At 60.1% G+C, this 21,827-nt stretch overlaps 2 protein-coding genes across 2 annotated transcripts; both read right to left on the bottom strand.

Moving 5' to 3' along the window:
* Positions 1-3,403: 3,403 nt before the first annotated feature.
* Krt35 (keratin 35, type I) lies at positions 3,404-7,001 on the bottom strand. The gene is made up of 7 exons (XM_005394401.2): positions 6,469-7,001; positions 5,708-5,790; positions 5,396-5,552; positions 5,139-5,300; positions 4,754-4,879; positions 4,146-4,366; positions 3,404-3,877 (listed from the first exon to the last, which is right to left on the bottom strand). The coding sequence occupies exons 1-7, from the start codon at positions 6,928-6,930 to the stop codon at positions 3,730-3,732; spliced, it is 1,359 nt and encodes a 452-aa protein (XP_005394458.1). The 5' UTR covers positions 6,931-7,001; the 3' UTR covers positions 3,404-3,729.
* A 4,311-nt stretch (positions 7,002-11,312) lies between these two features.
* Krt36 (keratin 36, type I) lies at positions 11,313-20,609 on the bottom strand. Its single transcript, XM_005394402.2, has 9 exons — positions 20,369-20,609; positions 19,409-19,507; positions 14,023-14,675; positions 13,477-13,559; positions 13,148-13,304; positions 12,828-12,989; positions 12,598-12,723; positions 12,224-12,444; positions 11,313-11,859 (listed from the first exon to the last, which is right to left on the bottom strand). Exons 3-9 carry the CDS (start codon positions 14,476-14,478, stop codon positions 11,742-11,744), a joined length of 1,323 nt encoding a protein of 440 aa, XP_005394459.2. The 5' UTR covers positions 14,479-14,675; positions 19,409-19,507; positions 20,369-20,609; the 3' UTR covers positions 11,313-11,741.
* Positions 20,610-21,827: the final 1,218 nt, after the last annotated feature.

A 21,827-nucleotide genomic window follows, 5' to 3' on the forward strand; every position in this document is an offset into this window, starting at 1 on the left:
TCAAGACGAGAGGGACAGACACGGGAGCCTCCATGGTGCATGAGGTATAAGTAAGAAGCAAAATGGAAGCCAGGGGAGAGGAGGGAGGGAGAGAGGTCTGGTGCGGACGGGAGGGACCGAGCAAGGGAGGGGAGAGAACGGGTCTGTGTTCTGCCCCTGCGCCTGCTCCCCACGGGGAGCCCAATCGTGTGCACAGCACACACGGACTCATAAAGATTTTGAAAAACAGAAAATCGGGGAGAAGAGACTAAGACACAGACGGGGAGCCCCACATCGGATCATCGTTTCAGAAGGCTGGAATGGAGACAGACAGAGCTGAGGCCGCTCCTGGGGAAGCAGGTCAGTGTCACGGACACCTCCAAGGGGACAGGCGTCCGCCTGACGCCCAGAGGACAGAGCCTGTCATTCAGGAGCAGGCCGGAACTGACTCTGCTTTTACTTCCTGCGCTGGTGGGCAGGGGAGGCTCACGGGGCACCCAGAGGACAGAGGCAGCGTGCGTCAGCCTCCCGGGAGGGGACGCCCTGCAGCTCCAGCACAGCTAAGCCAGGGGACCAGGGTCAGGCGGGTGCACCCACCGTCACGGGACCCTTGGGGGTCCTCCTCAAGCAACACGCTAGACCGGAGGTGCTCAGGCCTGGCGGAAAGCCCGTGCAGTCAGGCGGGAAAGGAAGAACACCACCCAACCCTTTCATTGCTTGGGAAGAGTCAAAGCAGAGACGCTGCCTTCTAACTTGCCCCGCAACCTTCGGAAAGTCACCCTGCCTCTCTGGGCCTCAGTGTCTTCATGATCAGGGAAGGCCTTGATTACAAAATCTCCCAGTTCGATTTCCTGTGCAATCGTAATCCCAGGACCTCTGAAAGAGGACGCCAATATTAAAAAGGGAGACAAAACAAAACAAATAAGTGAGCGTAACAGTAACAAGGGAAGACAGAGACAAAGCAGAATCATATATATATATATTCACTCATGTGTACGTACATGTGTGCAAATCAACCTCGGAGGTGCGCGTAGAAGTTACTTCCCTGAAGCAAGAGTTGCACGTTACAAAAGAGGAATGAACAGAACACAAAGCTTTCCTTGGAAATAAAAACGTAACTGAAATTTTAAATTCTGTTCAGATGTCTGGAATTAAAGAAGCGAAGAGGCAGAGGTGAGGACACGCCGCCTCTCTGCCTGTGACCAGAAGCGCCGGGAGGTCGATGTCAGAGCCACCCGGACCGCTCTCCTCCCACTGTCTGCCAGATGCCCTCCACCTCAGGAATGAGTCTGCACCCCCAGAGGGTCTTCCAACACCCCAGGCCCACCGAGGCAGAGCCGCTGGCGGTCAGAGCAGGCATGAGTCATTTTCGCGGCTCTCCGGGTCTTCCCACCGGGCAGGCAAGGCCAAGAACACCTGGCCACGTGGAAACCAAGTCAGAACTGCAAAGCACGCCTGTAATCCCAGCACTCAGGAGGCTGAGGCAGGAGGATCGTTGCGAATTCGAGCCCAGCCTGGGCTACAAAGTGAGCTCAAGGCCAGCCTGAACTGCATAGTGAGACCCTGTCTCAAAAAGACAAAAAAAAAAAAAAAGAAAGAAAGAACTGCAAAGCACGAGTCTGCAAAGTGATCGGGACAGGCAGGCTGACACCTGACCTGCCTATTTCCACCCAGAAGGAAGCTCGAGTGGGTTTGGAAGGAGCTTGTGCTACTGAGAAAGCCACACAGGAGCGTGTGACTTCACGGAAGCTGTGTGTCACGAGAGCCTTGTGCCCTGCTGACCGTGACGTCCCCCAAAACCGGTCAGAGCTGGGCCTGGATGCTAACCCAGGCTCTGCCTGTGCACTCTAGTCAGCCTGCTTTACCCTGGGCCCTGCTGCCCGGAGGAAACCACGGAAGCGAAATTCCGGACAGGGAAAGTGCAGCTGACTGACACCCAGACACCTGACCGGAAGAGAGTTGGCTCTGACCAGCTTCCAGATGCCCATGGGACGCTCGACTAAGTATTAGGGACGTTATGGGACCGGAAGTGTTACGGTCTCTATTTTTCTCCAGAGGAAGCTGAGACGCAGAAAGCCACTGAGACCTGCTGGTGCTCCTGCATGCTCTTGGGGCTGGGGCTGGGATGTAAACCCAGTCTGATCCCGTGTTCAGCACCCAAACATGAGGTTCCTGCCCGTGGGAGGCCCCATGTGTTCTCAAGTGCCCTCGGCATCCAGGGAGGTATCTGAAGGATCTGCGGGTGAGGCGCGGAGGACGTGGGGGCTCCCAGCACCTCCGCCTGAGCGTGCATGTGTCCGAACATCCTTTCAAATGGCGAGGCAAATTCAGGCCCTGTGCTTTCCCACAGGGAAGCCAGCATTGATGACAGCGCCTTCCCCACACTGAGGTCATGACCTTGAGGCACCAGTGGGACAGGAAAAAGTAGCGAGTGCACGTCCTTCCTGTCCCTCCCTCGCAGGTCATCCCCGCCCCTGGTACCTACCATGCTGCCTGCACTTGCCAGCGCTCTGCGAGGGTTTGTGGGAGAGAGGCAACAGCCCTGAAGCCACCACCCCCATTAGGAGCCTGAAGTTGGAGTGGTGCAGGCTGCAGGGTGCTGGGGCCTCCTGCGCTGGGGCTGGCGGGGAGGAGTCCATGGCGAACTCAGGGGGCCCCAGTCAGACACCCTCAGGGCAGGATCGGACTGCAGTAAGCAGCACCTTTCCCGCTCGGTTCTGCGCCTCAGCACGGTTTCGGCCCCGTAATGTCACCAAGGCTCTTCTGCAAGCGTCCCTGGCATCTTCAAAGCACTGTGGCCATCTGGGCTTCACCCCTGCCCCTCCCCCTGGGTGGGGAGGACTTGGAATTTGCCTCGTTGGTTTGGAGAGGACATCTGATCACAAGCAGATCACCAGCTGTCTGTCGGCCGTACGCCTCATCACATGGCAAGGCCCCTGAGAAACATACAGGGTCCCCCAGGGTGCAGTCCCAAGGGCAGGCTCCCTGTCGCCTGCACGTGATGGGCTGTGGGCTGTGAAGGGGGTTGCTGAGCCAGAAGGGCTTCATGACCAGGTCACAAGGAAAGAGGGTTGATATGAACGTACCCCCGAAAGTACCCTGCATTCAGACACTAACGACAGTGCTTATGAGGACCAGACAGGAGACCCCAGAGGCTTCCGTTATGCTGATGCAGTTCTACCAACCCAGCGCTGAGCTCTCGGGTGCCGTGTGCACCAGGACGGATCCTCAGACAGGTCCAGTCACACCTGTCACCACTCCGGAAACTTGGAGGAAGGTCTCCCTCAGGGACCCCACGAGAGAAGCCTCGCGGCTGGCCTCTGCCTAGTCCGATCAGGGACACAGAGACCTGTCAGCCCCGGGGCCACACTTAACCAGCCAAGTCACCCCTGAGCCCAGCAGGGACACAAACCCACACAGGAAGCACATGACAAAAGCGCTTTATTATTCCACCAACAGGAGACCTGTGCCGCACTTCAGAGTCTGCTGGGACGCGCAGGAAGCAAGGCTGACCCGGGAGCTGGCAGGGGCCAGAGACCCCGCACCACCGAAGTGCTGGGAGTCCAGCCGTCAGGACGGCCGCCATCATGCCCAGCTCGGAGAAACTGCAGTGCGGATTTGCAGCGAACCCTCATGGGGCCTGACCGGGGCTCCGCGTGGAGAGGGGAGATCACGCTGTGAGTCGGGGGTGAGTAGAAGCCAGCTCCAAGTCCAGGACACACGGGCCTGGGCCTTCCGGGTCAGCCGCTCTCAGAAGCGGCCCGAGGGGCAGGGCACACACACAGGGCGGGGGCTGCTGGTGGCGCGGGCCGTGACGGGACTGCAGGAGGCCGCGGGCAGGCAGGGCAGGCAGGACTTGGAGGGAGAGTAGTCCGTGGCACACGGGTTGCAGGGCAGCCTGGGAGAGAGGAAGAGCCAGGTCCCTGTTATTCCCGGTTGCTAATCTCAGGGCTTCAGAGCAGATCCCAGAGTACGCAAACTGGGGGGGCACCTCAAAGACCACCTAGTCCTGCCCCCTTTGTTTTATCAAAAGGGGAAACAGAGGCCCAAAGGGAAAGGGACCAGCTGGAGTCACATGATGACATTGCCCAGGATCAGAGCTCCTCCCAGGCCCCTGCTGTCCCCCCAGAGCTTCCGAGGCTGCGGGAACCCTGCATAACACTCACTTGCAGTCCTCGCTCTCCAGCAGCCCCCGGTACGTGTTGATCTCGCACTCCAGCCGCGCCCGCACGTCCAGCAGCACCTGGTACTCCTGGTTCTGCCGCTCCAGGTCACTCCGGATCTCCGCCAGCTGCGACTCCACGCTGCCGATCAGACACTGCATCTGGGACAGCTGCGAGCTGTAGCGGGCCTCCGTCTCAGCCAGGGTGGACTCCAGGGCATCTCTCTGAGACAGCCAGGGTCAGGGAAGGAAGAAGTTAGGCCAAAAGGGAACAAGGAAGAGCCCTCTGGCTCTCAGGGAGGCCCCAGAATCTAAGTACAGGAACTCAGAGAATCGTTGGAACCACGGTCGGGCATCTCCTTGCAAACCCACCAGTGTAGCCGGCTGCCCCCAGAGAACCCCCACGTATGGCATCTCGGAGTAGCTGTCCAAAGACAGGAGCTCCGACCAGCACGTGCTCTGGACATCTTGTCTTCCCCCACCTGGGCATTTGTGACGGGGCTTGCTGTCATCCCCGCCTGGCTCAGAGAAGCCCTGACCCCTGAGAGCTGAGCTTCCAGCGCCCGCCTGCAGTCGGAGCGCAGAGTGGGGGCTGCGCCCCGCGGGACTCACCATGCTCTGCTGCGCCTGCAGCTCGATCTCCAGCGCGTTGAGCGTGCGTCTCAGCTCGATGATGTCCGCCTGGCAGCTCTGCAGCTGCTCGGAGCTCGACACCACCTGCTGGTTCAGCTCCTGGGTCTGCAACACGTGCACACACACAAGACCTGGTCAGGAGCCTCAGGGACTCGGCCTCAAGGGTCCCCAGAGCTATTTAGAATCAGGAGTCTGGAAGGCCCTCTGTCTACAGCCCACTGCAATCTGGGTCCTAGCCGCACAGAGGACAGCATGCATCCCAAGGGGGTAGAGTGAGGTCCAAACAGCATGCCTCGAACTAAGGTTTCTTGACTCAGAGCGCCCGTGTTGCCTCCACGTGCCCTGACAACGCCTCTGCTCCCACCTGGGTGTCGAACCAGTCCTCAGCCTCCCGACGGTTGTTCTCCACCAGGGTCTCGTACTGGCACCGCATCTCGTCCAGAACGCGGTTCAGGTCCACAGGCGGGGCTGCGTCCACCTCCACGTTGAGCCGGTCACCGAGCTGGCAGCGCAGGGTGTTCACTTCCTGCAGCACGGACCAAAGTCACTGGTACTAAGTCCACTGGTGGCCGCCTCCCATGCCCACCTGCTCTCCGTGCCCTTCTCCTCCCGCATGCCCACCTCCTCGTGGTTCTTCTTGAGGCAGAGCAGCTCCTCCTTCAGCGACTCCACCTGCGCCTCCAGGTCGGACTTGCATAAGGTCAGGTCGTCCAGGATCCTGCGCAGACCGTTGATGTCGGCCTCCACCAGCTGCCGCAGGGACAGCTCCGTCTCGTACCTGTGGGCACAGAACAGGGGACCTGCAGCTGCCTTTTCTTTTGCTCTCGGCTCCTGCCCCAGACCAGCCTGGCATGAGTGAGTCCTTCACAGCTCAGGACTGGGTGCAGGCATCATGGGCCCATCGGTCCCAGCTGAGGCGGCCAGGGTGCTCACTTGGTCCTGAAGTCGTCTGCAGCCAGCTTGGCGTTGTCGATCTGCACCACCAGCCGGGCGTTCTCTGCCTTGCTACACAGGGTCTGGGGACATAAGGAAGTGACTTCAGCACATGAGAGGACATTTCCGCCGCTGGGAGCTCCCAGAACTGGCAGGTGCTGCCCCTGGAGAGAGGCGCTTGCCTGCCATGGACGCCAGCGGGGCTCGTAGGCAGTTGCAGGATCAGATTGTGGGACCTCCAAGGTCCCCCCAAAGAGGCCGTCTGTGACCTGGAGCCCCAGGCTGAGAGAAGGCACAGCCATGCTGCAGGAAAGGCCTAGCCTGGTCCAGTGAGACTTCTTTCTACCATCCTACCTTCCAGGCCTGCTGGGGCCCAAGGCAGGTCATTGCCAACAGCACTTGTGGTGATCCTCTGGTCCTAAATGGTCCCTCTCCACACCTAGCTGTGACCTCCAGGGACTGGGTGCGGGACAAGAAGGAAGCTTACGGGGTTACTTGTGGAAAAACTGCCCGGCGCTAAACACATCAAATCCAGTACTGACACCTTATAAAATTAAGAAATTAAAATTGAGAAAGCGGTCAGTCCTACTAAAGGCCACACCTCTGGCCGGCTTCATAGTGCCTGTACTGAGGCTCTGGCTCTCCTAACTGTCCTTGGGGTCAGCTGACCAGCCAGAGCCCTGGAGTCTTCACAGGTCCTCCAGCAACACCAAGCTCCCAGGCAGCCAAAGCCACCACACACACACACACACACCCCTCACCTTCTTCTGCAGCTCCTCGATGGTGCGGAAGTAGGACTGGTAGTCCGGGCGCATGTAGGGTACCTGCTGCTCACACCACTCGCGGATGCGGCCCTCCAGCTCCGCGTTCTCCCGCTCCAGCTCCCGCACCTTCTCCAGGTAGCTGGCCAGGCGGTCGTTCAGGGACTGCATGGTCTCCTTCTCGCTGCCCGTGAGGGAGCCCTCCCCAAACCAGCCCCCCGCCATACTGTAGCTGGTAGCAAAGCTTCCGGTGGGGAGGCAGGGAGCAGGGAAGCAGCTGGAGGCCCCGTAGCTGCTCCTGCCCAGCCCCGCCGGGCACACGGAGAAGCTGCGGGGCCCACGGGACAGCTTGCAGGAGCTGCTGGAGCACATGGTGGCCATGCGGCTAGAGCCCCCTGCAGCCCCTCCAGGGCTCTTGAGGGACCCCAAGGAGAAGCTGGCCTTGAGGCACTTGGAAGCCATGGCCACAGCCGCCGGTGCAAGTGGCAGAGGTCTGACACCGCACACCCTGACACGGGAGCGGCCGGGCCGGGATTTATACCTCCACCTCCGTGGGCGTCGTCAGGCCTTACAAAGTGTTTTCTCCTCATTAAAGTTAATTCCACTTTCTATCAAAACCCCTCATTACCCTGTTAGTTAGCTTCCCGTGAACGTTTCCCGGTCTCGTAAAGCGGGAGCCCCGCTGGACAGGTGGCTGCAGAGAGACTGGCTCCCACCCGCAGCGTCCTGGGAAGACGGAGGCTCCTCAGTTCTTCAAAGGGGCCTGTCATCAGGGCTGGACCTCAGCTGCCTCGTTAAGCCGGCGTGGGAGTCCACTGCCATCCACCTTCTCCAACCTCAGCCCCTTTGATGGGCAAACTCAGAGGGAAGACTGGGGGGTTAGGAGACTTTCAGCCACTGTGAGCTAAGGGAACATAGCAAGCTCCCCGCTGGCCCAGGAGACCTGCCCAGGGTGACCCGCTCTCCCAGTTTCCCCAGGACTGTGCTGGTTTTAATGTACCGCAAGGAGCCCACCAGCCTGGGCATAATAGACAACTGGTCAACCCCAACACGTGGGCTCTTGATGGATCCCTCCCCAGCTAGGAAATCTGTTCTGACAGTGGAGCCTTAGCTCCAGCCAAAATGACCGGAAGCCAGTTCACTGGGTGCTGCCCCATGCTGACACCTAGACCCGTGTCTCGCTGGCAGCCCTGGTGGACCGTGGAGAACTTTTCGGCTGGATGCCTAGGGGGATGGAGCGGTCTTTGGAGCATAGGCACAGAGCCTGTCCTTCCCGCTGTAACTCTGCTGGGGGAGGAGGTGGCCGAGCGGTACCGGACAGTTTGCCAAGGCCACCACCAAGGGCCACCCGCCAAGCAAACGGGACCTGCAGGAGGTGCTGGGAGCCCTGTGGGACTCTGGTCCTGCCACTTGGGACCCTGTGACACCAGTTATGTCCTATAAGGACAGTGACCATGGGCTGAGGGCCAGCGGTGAACCAGGCACTGAGCACCCTCTCACCCTCATCTCCCTCTGCCCCCAGTGCGGCTCTGCTCTCCTGAACTTCTCCTCCTCATGAGCGGAAGGAAATCAGGACTCAGGGAGGCTCAGCACTTGCTCGGTGCTCCAGCCACGCCTGGAGAGCTGTCCCGGCTGCTGGACCTGACGGAGGCTGCAGAGAACAGCAAGGGCATGACTAGGGTGGGCACCACCCCCTCCAGTGTCCCGGAAGACACAGCAGCATGGCGACAGCTGAACTTGTGGATTTAAATCCCAGCCCTGCCGTGGACTGGCCGACTTCACTTCCCTCCTTCTCCACCTCCTCCTTGGTAAGTGGGAAGAAGTAACAGTCCCTGCTCCCTAAGTTGCCACAAGGAGTGAGTTCAGACTCTCAAGCAGCGCCCGCCCCACTCAGTGCTCCTGGGGCCAGCCGCAAGGGTTGGGGGCCCTCGGACACAGAGCTCTCATGAGTCACCGGGCCCTTCCCACACCCAGGACCTGGGTGCCCAACACTTGCCCAGCACAGTCCGAGGGTCCCACGGTTGCCTCAGCCTCCTCCCTGGAGAGCCAGGGCTCATTGCAAAGGACACAGCTGGGCCCAGAGCCTGGCTAAGCCCCGTACAATGTCTGCATCTCCCACCCTGTGGATACAGCGTCCATTTGGCCCTGATAAGCCAGGGCCTCCTGAGCACTTGCATGGGCCACCCTGGAGCAGTAAGACCCAGAGAAGCTGCAGCAGGAAGGCCTGGGAAGCCCCACGCCCTGTGACTCCAGGGGACACGGGGGTTCCCAGGCAGGGGTCCACACCTGTACTATCCAGAGGGCATCGAGAGGTGCTTGACTCTGAATGCTCAACTTTTTGAAACCAACATCACCAATGGACCCAATTCACACATGAGTAAACTGAGGCTTGAGGTGTTGCACGAGCCTGCCAAGGTCACAGGGTTAGTGAGCAGTAGAGTCGGCAGAATGACCCCTGACCGGGTATGCTGCGTCCTTAAAACCTTGCAGTCCAGACATGGACAGAAGGGTGCAGAGTCCTGCAGGAGAACCCAGCATTCCTCCCCACCTTCCAGCTCCAGACCCAGGCCCATCCCACTGCTCAGAGACCCAGTCCCAGCCAGGCCTCCGCCCTGGAGCCCACTGTGCCCTCCCAAAGCTGAGCACCATGGCGGTGACTGGTGGACGGCCCGTGTCCACCCCTTAGCTGCCATCCTCTGACTGTCTTGCCCGTCAGCCTATCTTCCCGGGACACCAGGAGGGAGAGGTCCTGGGGACAGCCCTGAGGCTGCCTTTGAAACCTCCGTGCTGCCCTGCGCAGGGCTGGGCTCCTCGGCATCCCAGAATGAGTATAAACAGTTTGCCCATGGTAAATTGTGTTAGGCAAGGAAATGAATGTGCTTTGAGAATAGAAAGGGAGAGGAGAAAAGGGAAGGGAAGGGAAGGAAGAAAAAGTGAGTGAGGAAGAAGAGAAAAACTCTCTTCTTCCTGCTGCTTGTGCAGATAGGAGCTTGACGTGCTGAGCCCGGGAGGAGCCGGGCATCTCGGTGCCATGCGCAGCACCTGGCCCAGCAAGCAGGTCTGTGGCAGGGAACAAAAGCCACCTTCCACGGGACACCACGCCGTCAGCCTAATGGTGTGGCTACGAATTCTTGATCAGAGGGCTAGGGCTACAGCTCAGCAGTACCGTGCCTGCCTGGCAAGCACGAGGTCCTTAATTTGATTCCCAGTACCAAAATAAAAATTCTTGATAAGAGTCTTTAGATAATCTGATTTTAAAGACACTTCAGTAATATTCTCAAAGCTGTGGAGTACCCTGGTCAGTTGCCCTGGTCTCATTCTGCTCTTTCTTAGCATTCTTTTTAAAAGAACAAAATGATTATCTGAGCCCCTTATCAGGGAGCACAAACACTGTTCAGCAAGTTCCCCAGTAACTTTTCTTCCAGGATCTTTGTGCTCTGCTCAGATGGGGCCTGCGCTGTCCCCCGAGCCATGCTCTAGCACACCCTTTGCCCTTCTGCCCTCTCTTGATGGTTTCCACCAAATCCCAGCCCCCTAATGCTTCAATTCAATCTTGCTTCTGCTCCGCAGAGCCCGGAGCCCTGCCCAGGCCAGCCTCTGCCACGCCCGGTGCCGATCCCGGGAGTGTGGGAGGGGTCGCCACACCTGGACCGGAGCTCACAGGAACTGGGCCTGTCGGTCGCCCGGGACCCAGCTGCTCCCGCCGCCCGTGCTGCCTGGCTGACCTGGCGTCAGTTACCCCTAGCTTTGCCCCAGGTGAAGCATGCAGCACACTGCCTCCCTGTTGACCCATTCATGCGTGAGAGGCGTAGAGGAGTAAGATGTCACATCCAAAGGACACAAAAAAATCACCACCGTGAAATCAAGTGACCCGGCCGCTCGCGAGGTTTCATGAGATGGGATGCTTCACGTCACCTCTCTGCTGACGCTCCGATAATTGGAATCAAAGACCGAGAAGGCGTCCCGGGACTGGTGCGGGTGCCGACAGGAATTGAGGCCGCGTTGAACACACACGGAGGCAGAGGCACACGGGGAAGGGCCCACACCCAGGCGGCGCTGCTCCTGTGAGAGGAGCCTGAGCATCCTCGGAAAACTATGGAGCCTGTGAGCAGCGACAGTCACAGCCCCCTGGTCTGTCTGCCTGAGCGCCGCGCAGCAGAGTCCCGGACAGAAGGCTGGGTCCGTCTGTGCCCTGGCTGATGCCGGCCCAGGCGTGCGAGGTTCCGTGCCTGCCCAACCTCCGCCCACTTCCCCAAGCCCAGGGCCCGCACGGACGGGCAGGCCTGAGGCCCCAGGCCAGGGGTGGACAGAGAAGGTGCAGGGCAGGGAGAAGGGACCGCGAGGACAGGATCCCAGCATCCTGCCACGTGCAGAGCACAGCAGGGGGCTCCCTGCTCCCCACCCCAAGCCCAGGGACTTTCCATTTAATGCCAACCCTGGCAGCCACCATGTGCGGGGCAATGCTGTCCCATTGGAACCTGGTTGCCCCATTCATGGGTGGAACCGTTGAGGCCAGCAGAGTCACAGAACATGACAGACACCGCTTGTTGGGGACGTGAATTCCCCCGGCTCTGCCTCCACCCCCCATATCATCCCAGCTCCCTTCCCTGCTGGGGTGGCTCTGCCTGGTCACAGGGAGTCTGGCCTTTTCTGGTTGGTCCTGGAACTTCCCCCCTTCCAAACTGTCCCCCTGTCAGGTAGCAGGGATGTGGGAAGAAAAGAGAGGCGACTGCCAGCTTTAGAAAGGGCACCTCCTCCTCTTTCTTCAGCCACCCAAAGGTGGGTGCCCAGCTGGGGGCTGCCACCAGCTCCCAGCGAGAGAGGCCAGGGCCTGAGGATGCAAACTATTAAATATTTGGAATCATCCTTCCTCTTCCTAGCACTCTGGGCCAGAGAAGACATTCTGGAACCAACCCCACACCTTCACCGCAACCCCAGCGAACACCCTGCTCACTAACCACGAGGGAACCAGCCAGGGTCCGGCTTGCTTTGCCAGCAGAACACACTTTATTGGAGACATGTCCAGGGGAGCCTGGGTTTGCACAGCATAAAAAGCACAGTTAAGACCAGAAACAACTCAGGAAGAATTTTGGTAGAAAACCCAGCTAAGCACAGGCCTCTTGGGGGTTGAAAGGGCGGGGTCAGTTAGCAGCCAGGAGCCTCAGGGTATCCTCCTCCTGGTGACCACGACAGGGTCACACGGGGCCAGGCACCAGGTGCTCCCTGGAGGAGATGACCTTCCCGCCTCTGATCTCCTCCATGATGGTGCGGGTCTAGGTGCTGACCTGGGGCGCAGCCACGCAGGTCACAACCGGGGCCCAGGGCCGAGGGGGGATACAGGGACCCCGCACGGCAGGCTTGCACTCCGTGGAGCAAGGGTGGGCAGGAAGCCTGAGGAAAGGAAATCAGGCAGGGTTGTCCTGGGCATTGAGACCCTGGGCTGAGGTCCACACGGAATAAACTCGGGGATCAGGCAGGCTGGTGGGTACAGTACTGAGAGGCAACGTCCTCAGCACGCTTCAAGGCCTGTGAAAGCCCACGGGAAGAAGGAGGACACGGCTCCAGAGGGAGGACTAGACAGCCCAACCAACCCGCGCATGGCTCAAGGGTGTGGCTGGGTGTGCCTTGGCCCTTCCGCCTAAGCATCAGGGAAACCCCGGGACCAGAGGAAATCTCCAGCAGCTTTGGTGCCAACCCCACCCTCTGCGGCATGAGTCCAGCCCAGCCGCAGCCCCCAGCACCCACGGCCACTCACTTGCAGTCCTCACTGTCCAGCAGGCGGCGGTAGGTGGCGATCTCCGACTCCAGCCGGGCCTTGGTGTCCAGCAGCACCTGGTACTCCTGATTCTGCCGCTCCAGGTCACAGCGGATCTCGGCCAGCTGCGACTCCACGTTGCTGATCAGGCACTGCATCTGGGCCAGCTGGGAGCCGTAGCGGGCCTCCGTCTCCGCCAGGGTGCACTCCAGGGAGTTCCTCTGCCACAGGAGAGAGGTGGAGCTGGATGAGGAGGAAATCCCAGCTGGACACCCACATCCCGAGAATCTGCACGCAACTTGCAATCTGGCCCGGTGACAGCCCACCCGCTGGGACTGGGTGGTTACTAGGCTGCCGCGAGGTGCGGCACCCACCATGCTGTGCTGCGCCTGCAGCTCGATCTCCAGCGCGTTGACCGTGCGTCTCAGCTCGATGATCTCCGTCTGGCAGCCCTGCAGCTGCTCGGAGCTCGACACCACCTGCTGGTTCAGCTCCTCGGTCTGGAGGACACAGGAAGGTGCAGGGCACAGTCAGACCAAGCACCGCCCCTGCTTAGGGGGAGCCCACCCCAGAAGCTGAGGGCCCCAGGCCCCTCCAGCCCTACCTGGGTGTTGAACCAGGTCTCCACATCCCTGCGGTTATTCTCCACCAGCGCCTCATACTGGCAACGCATGTCTTCCAGGACCTTGTTGAGGTCCACCGGAGGGGCAGCATCCACCTCCACGTTCAGTCGGTCCCCGAGTTGACTACGGAGAGCGTTGACTTCCTTTGGGGAATGGAGAGCCAGGGGAATAAGATTATGAGAAGGATGCCCAGTGCGAGGCTCAGCCCACCTGAGTTCCTGTTCGTCTCCCTCCAGGGCTGTGCACCATGAGCCAGGGTGATTAACCTCTCTGAGCCCATGTCTGGTGGCACAAGCCTCACCTCCTCATGGTTCTTCTTGAGGCAGAGCAGCTCCTCCTTCAGCGACTCCACCTGCGCCTCCAGGTCAGACTTGCACAGGGTGAGCTCGTCCAGGATCCTGCGCAGGCCGTTGATGTCGGCCTCCACCAGCTGCCGCAGGGACAGCTCCGCCTCGTACCTGCGCACACAGCCCTGCCAGTCTGCACCAAGAGCAGCCACTGCCAGCTGCGGGGCTGCTTTGGGGTCAGGTGCGTGGTGGCCCCTCCCTTCCCTGGGCTCTGCCTGGCCCCGTCCCCCTATTGGCTCCCAAGGCGCAGGAGCGAGGCAGCGGCTCGGCCAACCCCACTCACTTGGTTCGGAAGTCGTCTGCAGCCAGCTTGGCGTTGTCTATCTGCAGGACCAGCCTGGCGTTCTCAGACTTGGTCAGCAAGATCTGGGGGACAGGAGGCTTCCAGTGAACTAGGGACAGCCCAGTCGTGCGCGGACAGCTCTAGGAGCTGTGCCCCTAAGTTTCCTGCCCTGACACTGCACCCAGGGTGCAGAGGCCATTGTCCCCAGGAAGGCCATCACAAGGACACCAGAGGTCATCAGTGCTGGCATCGGAGGTTGCCAGGGTGGCTCATAATAGGATGAGGCAGACTTGGTTCAGGTTTCTGCACCCAAGGCTCAGGCTGCATGACCTTGGGCAACTCACAGAACTCTCAAATCTCAAATCTCAGTGTCCTTCTGCGCTGAGTGAGCCCAGTCACACGCAGCGCCCCCAGGCAAGCAGGGTAGGACAGGGTCAGGCTCAGTGCTGGACCCAGAGCAGCTGGTGCACATCCATCACTCCCTGTAGACAAGGCAGGGCGTGGCTCGCCACAGCAGACCTGGAGAGGCAGAAGCCATGCGCGTACCTTCTGCTGGAGCTCCTCCATGGTCCTGAAGAAGCCCTGATAGTCGGGGCAGATGTACGGGATCTGGCACTCGTACCACTCGCGGATGCGGCCCTCCAGCTCCGCGTTCTCCCGCTCCAGCTGCCGCACCTTCTCCAGGTAGCTGGCCAGGCGCTCGTTCAGGAACTGCATGGTCTCCTTCTCGCTGCCATTGAAGGAGCCCTCGCAGAACAAGCCCCCGCTCCCCATGAAGCCAGAGGGGCCCCCGGGAGCCAGGCAGGAGCCAGGCCAGAAGCTCCCAGGGCCACAGAGGCCCAACCTCAAGGAGGAGCCGGACCCCACAGCACCAGCCAGGCCCGGGGCCCTGCAGGAGCCCCCAGAGCGGAAGGAGGACACCCGGGAGAAGCCGCCTGCCGTGCCACAGAAGCCCCTGCCAGAGCCAGTGGAGAAGGTCGAGGTGCAGAGCTGAGTGGCCATGGTGCCGTCAGAGAGGACGCGTGTCGCCGAGCAAGGGGCTGGTGCTCTGGTCTCCCTGCCGCTCAGGAGCGCTTATATACACGCTCTGTGGGGTGGTGGCATGTTGCACATCTCCTGCTCTTGGGAAAGCCGTTTGCTATTCCAGAAAGCTAATTTGATTCGAATGTGATTTTTGTTACCCATCCAGAATTCCTTGCCTTGTAAAAAAGGAAAAAAAAAAAAAAAAATGTTGAATTTGGTTTGCTAAGTCAGGACTCTCTGCTGTTGTCATTTCCTCGCAGAAATGAATTTTATTGCCTCTTCAAAGAGTCTTTGCCCCAGATCCCATAAACTGGGAGTGGCCTCGCTTGGGACATTTGGTCCCTGCCCTTCCCCTCTGAGGGGCCCGACCTGTCCCTTCCTCACCACCAGCCAGGGTCCCACCCCACTCATCTTTGCCTGGGCCCCTGTGGAGGTGGACAGGAAGTGCCGGGAACTGAAATCCGTGTGCACCTACTGTGTGCCAGCTCTTTCATTTGCATTTCACCCCCATCTGCAAGGGCTGATAACCCCAGGCACAGTGAGGAAAGTGGGGCCACGCACGATGGCAGAAAATCTTGCTCAGGGCCTCAGGAAGTGAGTGGTAGAGCTTTGGCTGAAACCGGGCGCTCAGCATCAAACCCTGTCTGTGTTCCGCTGCGTCCCCCTCCACTAAGGTCAAGCTTGGGCACCCAGAGGCCAGGCACAGGAGCCCGAGTTTCAAACCCTGGCTCTGCTGGGAATCTTCCCTGTGGCACTGGGCATGTCCCCTCTTTTCTGTGTCCCCTCATGAGGACAGCAGAGACCCTCACCCTGTCCTGCCCACTTCACCCGGATATGAGGCGGGTCAAACAGGACTTCGAGGAGTACAAGGAAAATAGAGCATCTCCGCGGCCGTCGGCACTGCAGAGACCCCGGCCGGGCTTAGCGCAGCCTCGGCTGTCTTTGCTGATGGTTTGCATGGGCCATGGAGGGGCGCAGGTATGGGCTGGGTGTAGGACAGGGGCAGGGGAGGCAGAGGGCACCTGCAGCCAGCCCTCCTTACACCCCGGAACCTCAGCCTCGCGGGAGCTCCCGCCACGATGGAGCCTGAGCCTCGGTCCCGGCTCCCGCTCCCTTGGGACTTTTGCTTTCTGAACCCCCGACGCCCGGGCCCTGCTGAGGGTGCAGCGGTGGCCAACAGCAGGCTCCCGGGACAGAGGAGGAAGCAAAGAACAGAGCCAGCTCCTGCCAGACAGTTGTGCAAGAGAGGGAGAGGAGGCGGAGAATGAAAGCCCCCAGCGTCCGGGCTTCCCCGGGCTCGGGACCAGCTTCCACATCCCCTCAGACTCAGCGGGCGAGGCCGGCGTCGGGGGAGCGTTTATGTGCTTCTGAAGCAGTCATTTGCCAACTCTTAAAACACTTTATAAGCTTCTCTCACAGATTATTCAGGGAGAACCGGCTCTGGTGACCACGCCTGGCCGGGCGCAGTAGGCAACCCAACAGCCGGCGGAGCTTCCCCAGGTCGGCTACGCTGCCCTCCTGGGCTGGGACAAGGGTGCCAGCCCCCCGGCACCCCGCCTCCTCACAGCTGCCCGTCACACGCTTTCCTGGCTTCTCCCCACAGCGACCCAGGGCCGGGAACCACTTGGGGCCACCGTGAGCTCCGAGCTGCTTGGCTGAGCCCCCGGACCCTCCGCCCCGATGCCAGGAGCTCCAGTGAAGACAACCAAAACTGTCTGGAGACTGAGGTCCGATGTACAGTGGAGCCTCCTCTGCTGGAAAGAAGGGTAAACGTGAGCGGCTTGTAGGGAAATGGGTGCACCTGGAGCCCATAATGGTGAGTGAGGGCCGGGGATGTAGCTCAGCGGCACAAGCACCTGCCTGGCAAGAGCAAGGTCCCGAGTTCGATTCTCCGTACAAAAAAAAAGAAAAAAGAAATGGTGAGTGAAACAGATCAGACACACAGACTTCAATAGCGCATGGTTCCTCTCATCTGAGAGGTGCAAAGAATAAATAAATGAAGAGCAAAATACAAGACAGAGGAAAGTGAACAAGGAGACAGATCCTTTGCAAACATGGAGAAGAGGAAGGGGACCGAGAGACGGAGGGGTGGGGACGTGTGTTAAAAACTGAAGTGTGTTACAGGCATGCACAGCTCTGCACAGGGAATGCAATCCCGTGTCCAGCAAACACGTGCTAATAAAAATTAAAATTAAGAAAGAAAATTGTGTTACACTGAAACAGAAAAAAAAAAAAAAGAAATTGCCAGTGTCCCCAGGAAAGGAGAAGGTGGCAAAAATGCCCCAGATGAGAAGCACTGGACTCACGCAGAGAGCGGGAGGATGTGACCCCAATTCCTCTGCATCCCACCCAGGGCCCCAGGCAACGAGAGCGGAGCGGGTGGTCAGAGACGGTGCCTGGGCTCCCCGGGACCCCTGCCCTAGCTGCTGAAGGCTGCACGGTCACATCCCTCAGGAAGGTGTGGAGGGGACTGGAGGGGGACAATTTCCCTGCTTCCCCTGCCCAGCAGCAGGGACGGTCAAGGGAGGAGGCGGGGCCACGGGGGCCATAGCTCCACCCGCGTCACACAGACCCAGACCTCAGGGCAAGGGCTTGTCATCCCGGGAGGTTCTGGATCCCAAGCTCAGTGGTTTTGTTTGCTACAGATCTATTCAGAGGTCATGTTTCTTCTCGTATAAATTTTGTTAAGTTAAATTTTTTAAATTGTCTATTTCCTCAGAGTTGTCAGATTTACTGGCATGATGTTATTCCTAGTATTTTCTTTTTATTCCTCAAATGTCTATAAGCTCATTTCTGATTCTCTCTGTCTCTCTGTCTCTGTCTCTCTGTCTCTGTCTCTCTCTGCCTCTGTCTCTCTCTGTCTCTCTCTGTCTCTCTCCCTCTCTCTCTCTCTCTTTCAGGAGATTAACAATCTTGTTCACCTTTTCAGTTAGCCAGTATTTTGGCTTTATGATTTTTCTCTATTGCCCATTGGTTTTCAATTTCATTGATTTTCAGGAGAAAGAGAGACAGAGACAGAGAGTCTCAAGGACTCTTATGCTCACCCCTGGGGACAGCGCTAGGCGGCCTCCCTGGCAGCCCAGCCCTGGAGAACACCTGGTGATCAGGGTTGAGTGAACCAAGGTGCCCGTTCATAGGTTTTATCTCAGAAGGGGATGCTGCTGAGATCGTGCTTTCTCCCCTCAACCAAAAGTGCCCGGCCTGTGGGTCTGGAGGCCTGGACTGCTCGCCCAGCCCCGACCCCAGCTCCCAGCTCCCAGCTCCCAGCTCCCAGCTCCCAGCTCCCGCCCTCTCAGGTCCCGGAGCTCCCTTTTGAACAACGAAGGCCCCGGATGCTGAGCGGGGCCCCACCCGCCTCGGACGTGGTAGGACCCGCGCCAGCAGCTGCCTCCCGTTCACTACCCCCAGCCCCTGTGGCACACGACACAACTGAGCTCTCTTGGCTTTCAAGGCGCCCATGGTCCTCGGGGTCCTCCTTGGCCCCTCACTGCCCAGCCCGAGAACAGCAGCGCGGGTGCCCTGGCCCAGCCTTGCCCTCTGCGGGCAGCGACAGCAGAGGCCACTCCTGGCATGCGTCTGAGCAGGGTCGTGCAGAGCGTCGCGGGCACTGAGAAGGGCTCCCAGCACATCCAGGCTGAAGGGCATCCTCGGCCACCTGAGCTGCAGTCTCTGCTTTGCAGAAAAAGGAATTGACAGGGCACAAGGTTGGGCAGCGGGCACCGGCCCGGGCACTTCTGAGCCTCGTCTCCCCGCGGGTGAGGAGAGCTCATGCCGTGGTCACAGGACTGTGCCAGCCAGACAGGAGTTTGTTTCACGGACTCCAAGGATGGACACTGCTGAGAAGGCAGCCCGAGCCGCCTGCCTGGCCAACGGGAAGGCGCCCGGGAAAGACACCTGCTCAGAGGGCGCGAGGGCTGGGCCCAGAGGCTGCCGGTCCCCTTGGCCAGGACGGTCTCTAGGCTCCCGAAAGCCCCTGCCCCACCTGCAGGCTCAGGTGCCAGTCCCGGAGCTCAGAGGGTGCCCTCTGCCCACCAGGAGCCCATCCGGGGAGAGGGAAGAGAGGAGACACTGCTGTCCAGACAGGAGCACCCTGGCTCTGCCCAACCCACCTTGGGTTGATCTCAAGTTCAAGATCAACCACCGCGTCTATACTGCTGCTTTGTTCAGGAGACGCCCCCGCCCTCCAGCCCGCTTCTGTCAGAAAGCCAGGGTTCAGGGTGGACAAAGACCCAAAACAAGCCTGAGTACCCACCCCCCCCACCACCACTACCCTGTGCATCTTTCCATTGTCTAACCAGGCATAGGCGTGGCCTGGGAGGAGCACGTGTCCCAAGCAAGGTCTCCCTCTGCCTGCTTCTCCGAGCTTTGCTCAGATGTGCCGGCCACCCCAGGGGACCCCAAAGGCAGCAGAAGGAGCAGCTCACACAGCAGCCCTCGGACAGCCAGGCCGCCTGCCGGTGGGCACAGCGGGCCACTGATCATTGCACAGGGCCGGGGGCTGTGTCCCTTGCAGCAGCTGCTGGCTAAGGCTTCCTCTGCATTCTTCCCTGGCTACACACAGTCCTGAAAAGGGCTGGTCTGTGTCCTAAGCTATTCAGACCCCACCCAGACCCGCCCAGGACACTGGGGCACCCACAACTGAGACTCGTTTCCCACATGCAAGTGCTTTTTCCGTGCAACAAATAACCTGTTCAAGCTGCAAAGCACCTGGGACTGCCAGCCTGGCTCAGTTACAAGGTATCCGTCTCACTCAATTAGAATGCATCCATGTTGCCCGGTTACAATGTATTTGTGTCAGCCAGATGCCACGTATCCGTGTCAAGCAACCACATCCATCATGTCAGACTCCTGCGCAGACCTGCAGCGGCAGGTCCACAGAGCTGGAGGAAGCCATGAGAACAAGACTTACAGTGAAGACATCTCCAACTACCCATTCAGCACCGTCAAAGGGTCTGCTCAGGCAAGGTCTCCGTCTGATGGTGAAGGCTCAGGGCCATTCACAGGCCTGCTAAGAATAAGGTTGCCAGATTCAGCAAATAAAAATATAGGCAATATCTGAGACATATTTATACTAAAATGTTATTGGTTGTCTACCTCCGGTGCTATTTTCAGTGGGCACCCTGTGTGCTGTCGGGCAGCCTGCAGTGAAGAGGCCTTGCGGCCCCATTGTGGCCTATCACCATGGCCAGCTGCACTGGGGACCGATCCATGCCGCTTCCCTTGACAAATTGTGCCTTTCGGTTCCCTTCCACCCTGGTCTCAGCAGCAGCCATGTCTGCCTTTCCAGGCCGGGTGAGCAGCTCTTGCGGCTGGGCTGTCCTCGCTCGGGTCCCACCACCTTAGGGACACCCCACCCTGCTGCAGCTGCTCCCGGCACAGCAACTCCGACCTTCTGGGCAGGACTTAGCAAGTCTCCGTCTGTGCCCTTCCGGCTCTCCACAGCCCAAACTTCTGCCTCCCCTCCCCAGCAACCCCAGGCCTCCGGGGCCCAGGACCGTCTTGAACACACGCTGGGAAATGAGGAGGCCCCTGCACAGGGCTTCTGGGACAGCTGGTGAGGGGCAGCCGAGGCCCTGAGCCGCGGCTCCTCCCAAAATGCTCCTGAACGCTGCCCTTCGGTCGCCTTGCCCACGGGATCGGCCTTGCCCTGAGCGGGCCTGGAAACACCCACTCACCCTCGTGCGGAATTGCTCCGGAAATCATACCTCTCCTCGACGGCAAAATCATTTCCTTTTCCCTCTGGGGAGGCTTTGGCCGTTGCCCGGGGCTTTGAGTCTTCTCCAAGCAGCTGTTGCCCTGGTGGGCGCCCAGAAAGCCACCCTGTGCCATGGGAAACTGTACCTCCGCAGTGCCTGGTGGCCACGCTCACCTGTGGGCCGCTCCTCCTCCCGGGCCGCACTGGAGGCCGCAGCTTCCATCTGCAGGAGTCCAGGGCCTCCCCTCGGAGCCGGTCCCAGCTCCCCATCCATGAAGAACCCCAGCACGCCCTTCTTCTCCGGTGCAGGCGGAGAGCCTGTGACGTGTGGGAGACGCACGCTCAGGCCCCTGGGAACTGGTACCTCAGTGTCCCGTGTCCCCTTGAATCGAGCGTCACTTAACTGAACCATACAGCCAACTCCCCGAACGTCTGTTTGACAGGATTCTGTGGTCCGTGCTGGCAGGGCGCAGGGTGCGGTGGGCCTGACCTCCTTCCCACAGCAGCGCGTCTGAGGCCGGGCCGCATGCCATGGGTTTGCTTTCAAGCGGCCCTGGGTGTTTGGATGAAAGATACCACAGCGTTTTATTATGCGTGCTCATAAAAACAGGCCAGAGAGGGCAGCCGGACCCTTGCCAGCTCCCCCAGTGCCCACCCCCAACAGCAGCCTCGCCCACCGGTCTCTTCCCACTCGGTGGGGACAGGGAGAAGGTGCCCAGCCCCCCAGGGCTCCCAGGCGCCGCTGGCAGGGGTGTGGCCCACATGTGCGGTGCCGCACTAGCCACCAACAGCCCCAGGAGCCATTCAAAATGACACTGGCCCCAGGTAGGGAGGAAGGCAGGGCTCCACAGTGACACGGGGCGCAGGACCCACACCTCCTCCCACTCCACCACAGCCCTGCTGTGCCTCTGCTTCCGGGTCCTGGCTGCCCTGGGCGGGACACAGGGCCCGCAAAGGCGGAAGCACCCCACCGCCTGCTCTGGGTCTTTGTGGATCCTTCCAGCCGCCACCCAGAACAGAGGAACAACCCATCCCCTTAGCACCCCGGGCTGGAGATCGCCAGGCCCTCCTGTCGCCCTGGGCCCAGGCAGGACCAGATCAAGGCCCCACCCCTCCATCCTAGGGCCCGCAGGCGGTCAGAGACACTGACCTGCTCTCTGGCATGAGTCTGCCCCCTGCAGGGCCCGGGCGGGACAGGCGGCCCCGCCGAACACGGGGCAGCGCTGGCCTCTTCCCCAGGGCAGGGCCGTGGGGACAGGGAGGCACCCTCTGCTCACCGTGAGGAGGTGCCAGGAGCCCCACGAGCCTCGGGCAGCATGGCCCAGCACCTGCTGTATGCCGGCCCTTCCCTTGGGAGCCTGACCCAGCAGTGAGGACCACAGGAATGTCCCCTGGTAATTCTTTTGTCCCCTGAGCACCAGGGTACGGGACTCAGCTTGACTCTCCCCAGAGCACCTTGGAAGCGGGGATCCCAGCCCCCACACTGGACGGGCCCCTTAGCCGGTCCGGACCTCGGTCTTCAGAGTGTGAGGTGGGCACACAGTGCCACTGTGGGCTGTCATGAAGATGGATCCAGAACGCGCTGCAGGGCACGCGGCGCTGAGTGTGGCACCCCGCCCCTCTGCCCCGTCCC

This window comes from Chinchilla lanigera, unplaced genomic scaffold (assembly GCF_000276665.1).
Source record: "Chinchilla lanigera isolate Chin_1 unplaced genomic scaffold, ChiLan1.0 scaffold00050, whole genome shotgun sequence".
In the NCBI taxonomy this organism is placed as follows: Eukaryota; Metazoa; Chordata; class Mammalia; order Rodentia; family Chinchillidae; genus Chinchilla; species Chinchilla lanigera.

Bases quoted from the DNA above. Each gene is read 5' to 3' on its own strand.
- Krt35 (XM_005394401.2), bottom strand. From the start codon at position 6,930: ATGGCTTCCAAGTGCCTCAAGGCCAGCTTCTCCTTGGGGTCCCTCAAG. The intron at 5,301-5,395 runs GTGGGCATGCGG...TCCGTGCTGCAG, and splicing joins TCAAGAAGAACCACGAGGAG to GAAGTGAACACCCTGCGCTG. The intron at 4,367-4,753 runs GTGAGTCCCGCG...TGGCTGTCTCAG, and splicing joins TGCAGGCGCAGCAGAGCATG to AGAGATGCCCTGGAGTCCAC.
- Krt36 (XM_005394402.2), bottom strand. From the start codon at position 14,478: ATGGCCACTCAGCTCTGCACCTCGACCTTCTCCACTGGCTCTGGCAGG. The intron at 13,305-13,476 runs GTGAGTGGGGTT...CTGTGTGCGCAG, and splicing joins GCAGACGACTTCCGAACCAA to GTACGAGGCGGAGCTGTCCC. The intron at 12,445-12,597 runs GTGGGTGCCGCA...CTCCTGTGGCAG, and splicing joins TGCAGGCGCAGCACAGCATG to AGGAACTCCCTGGAGTGCAC.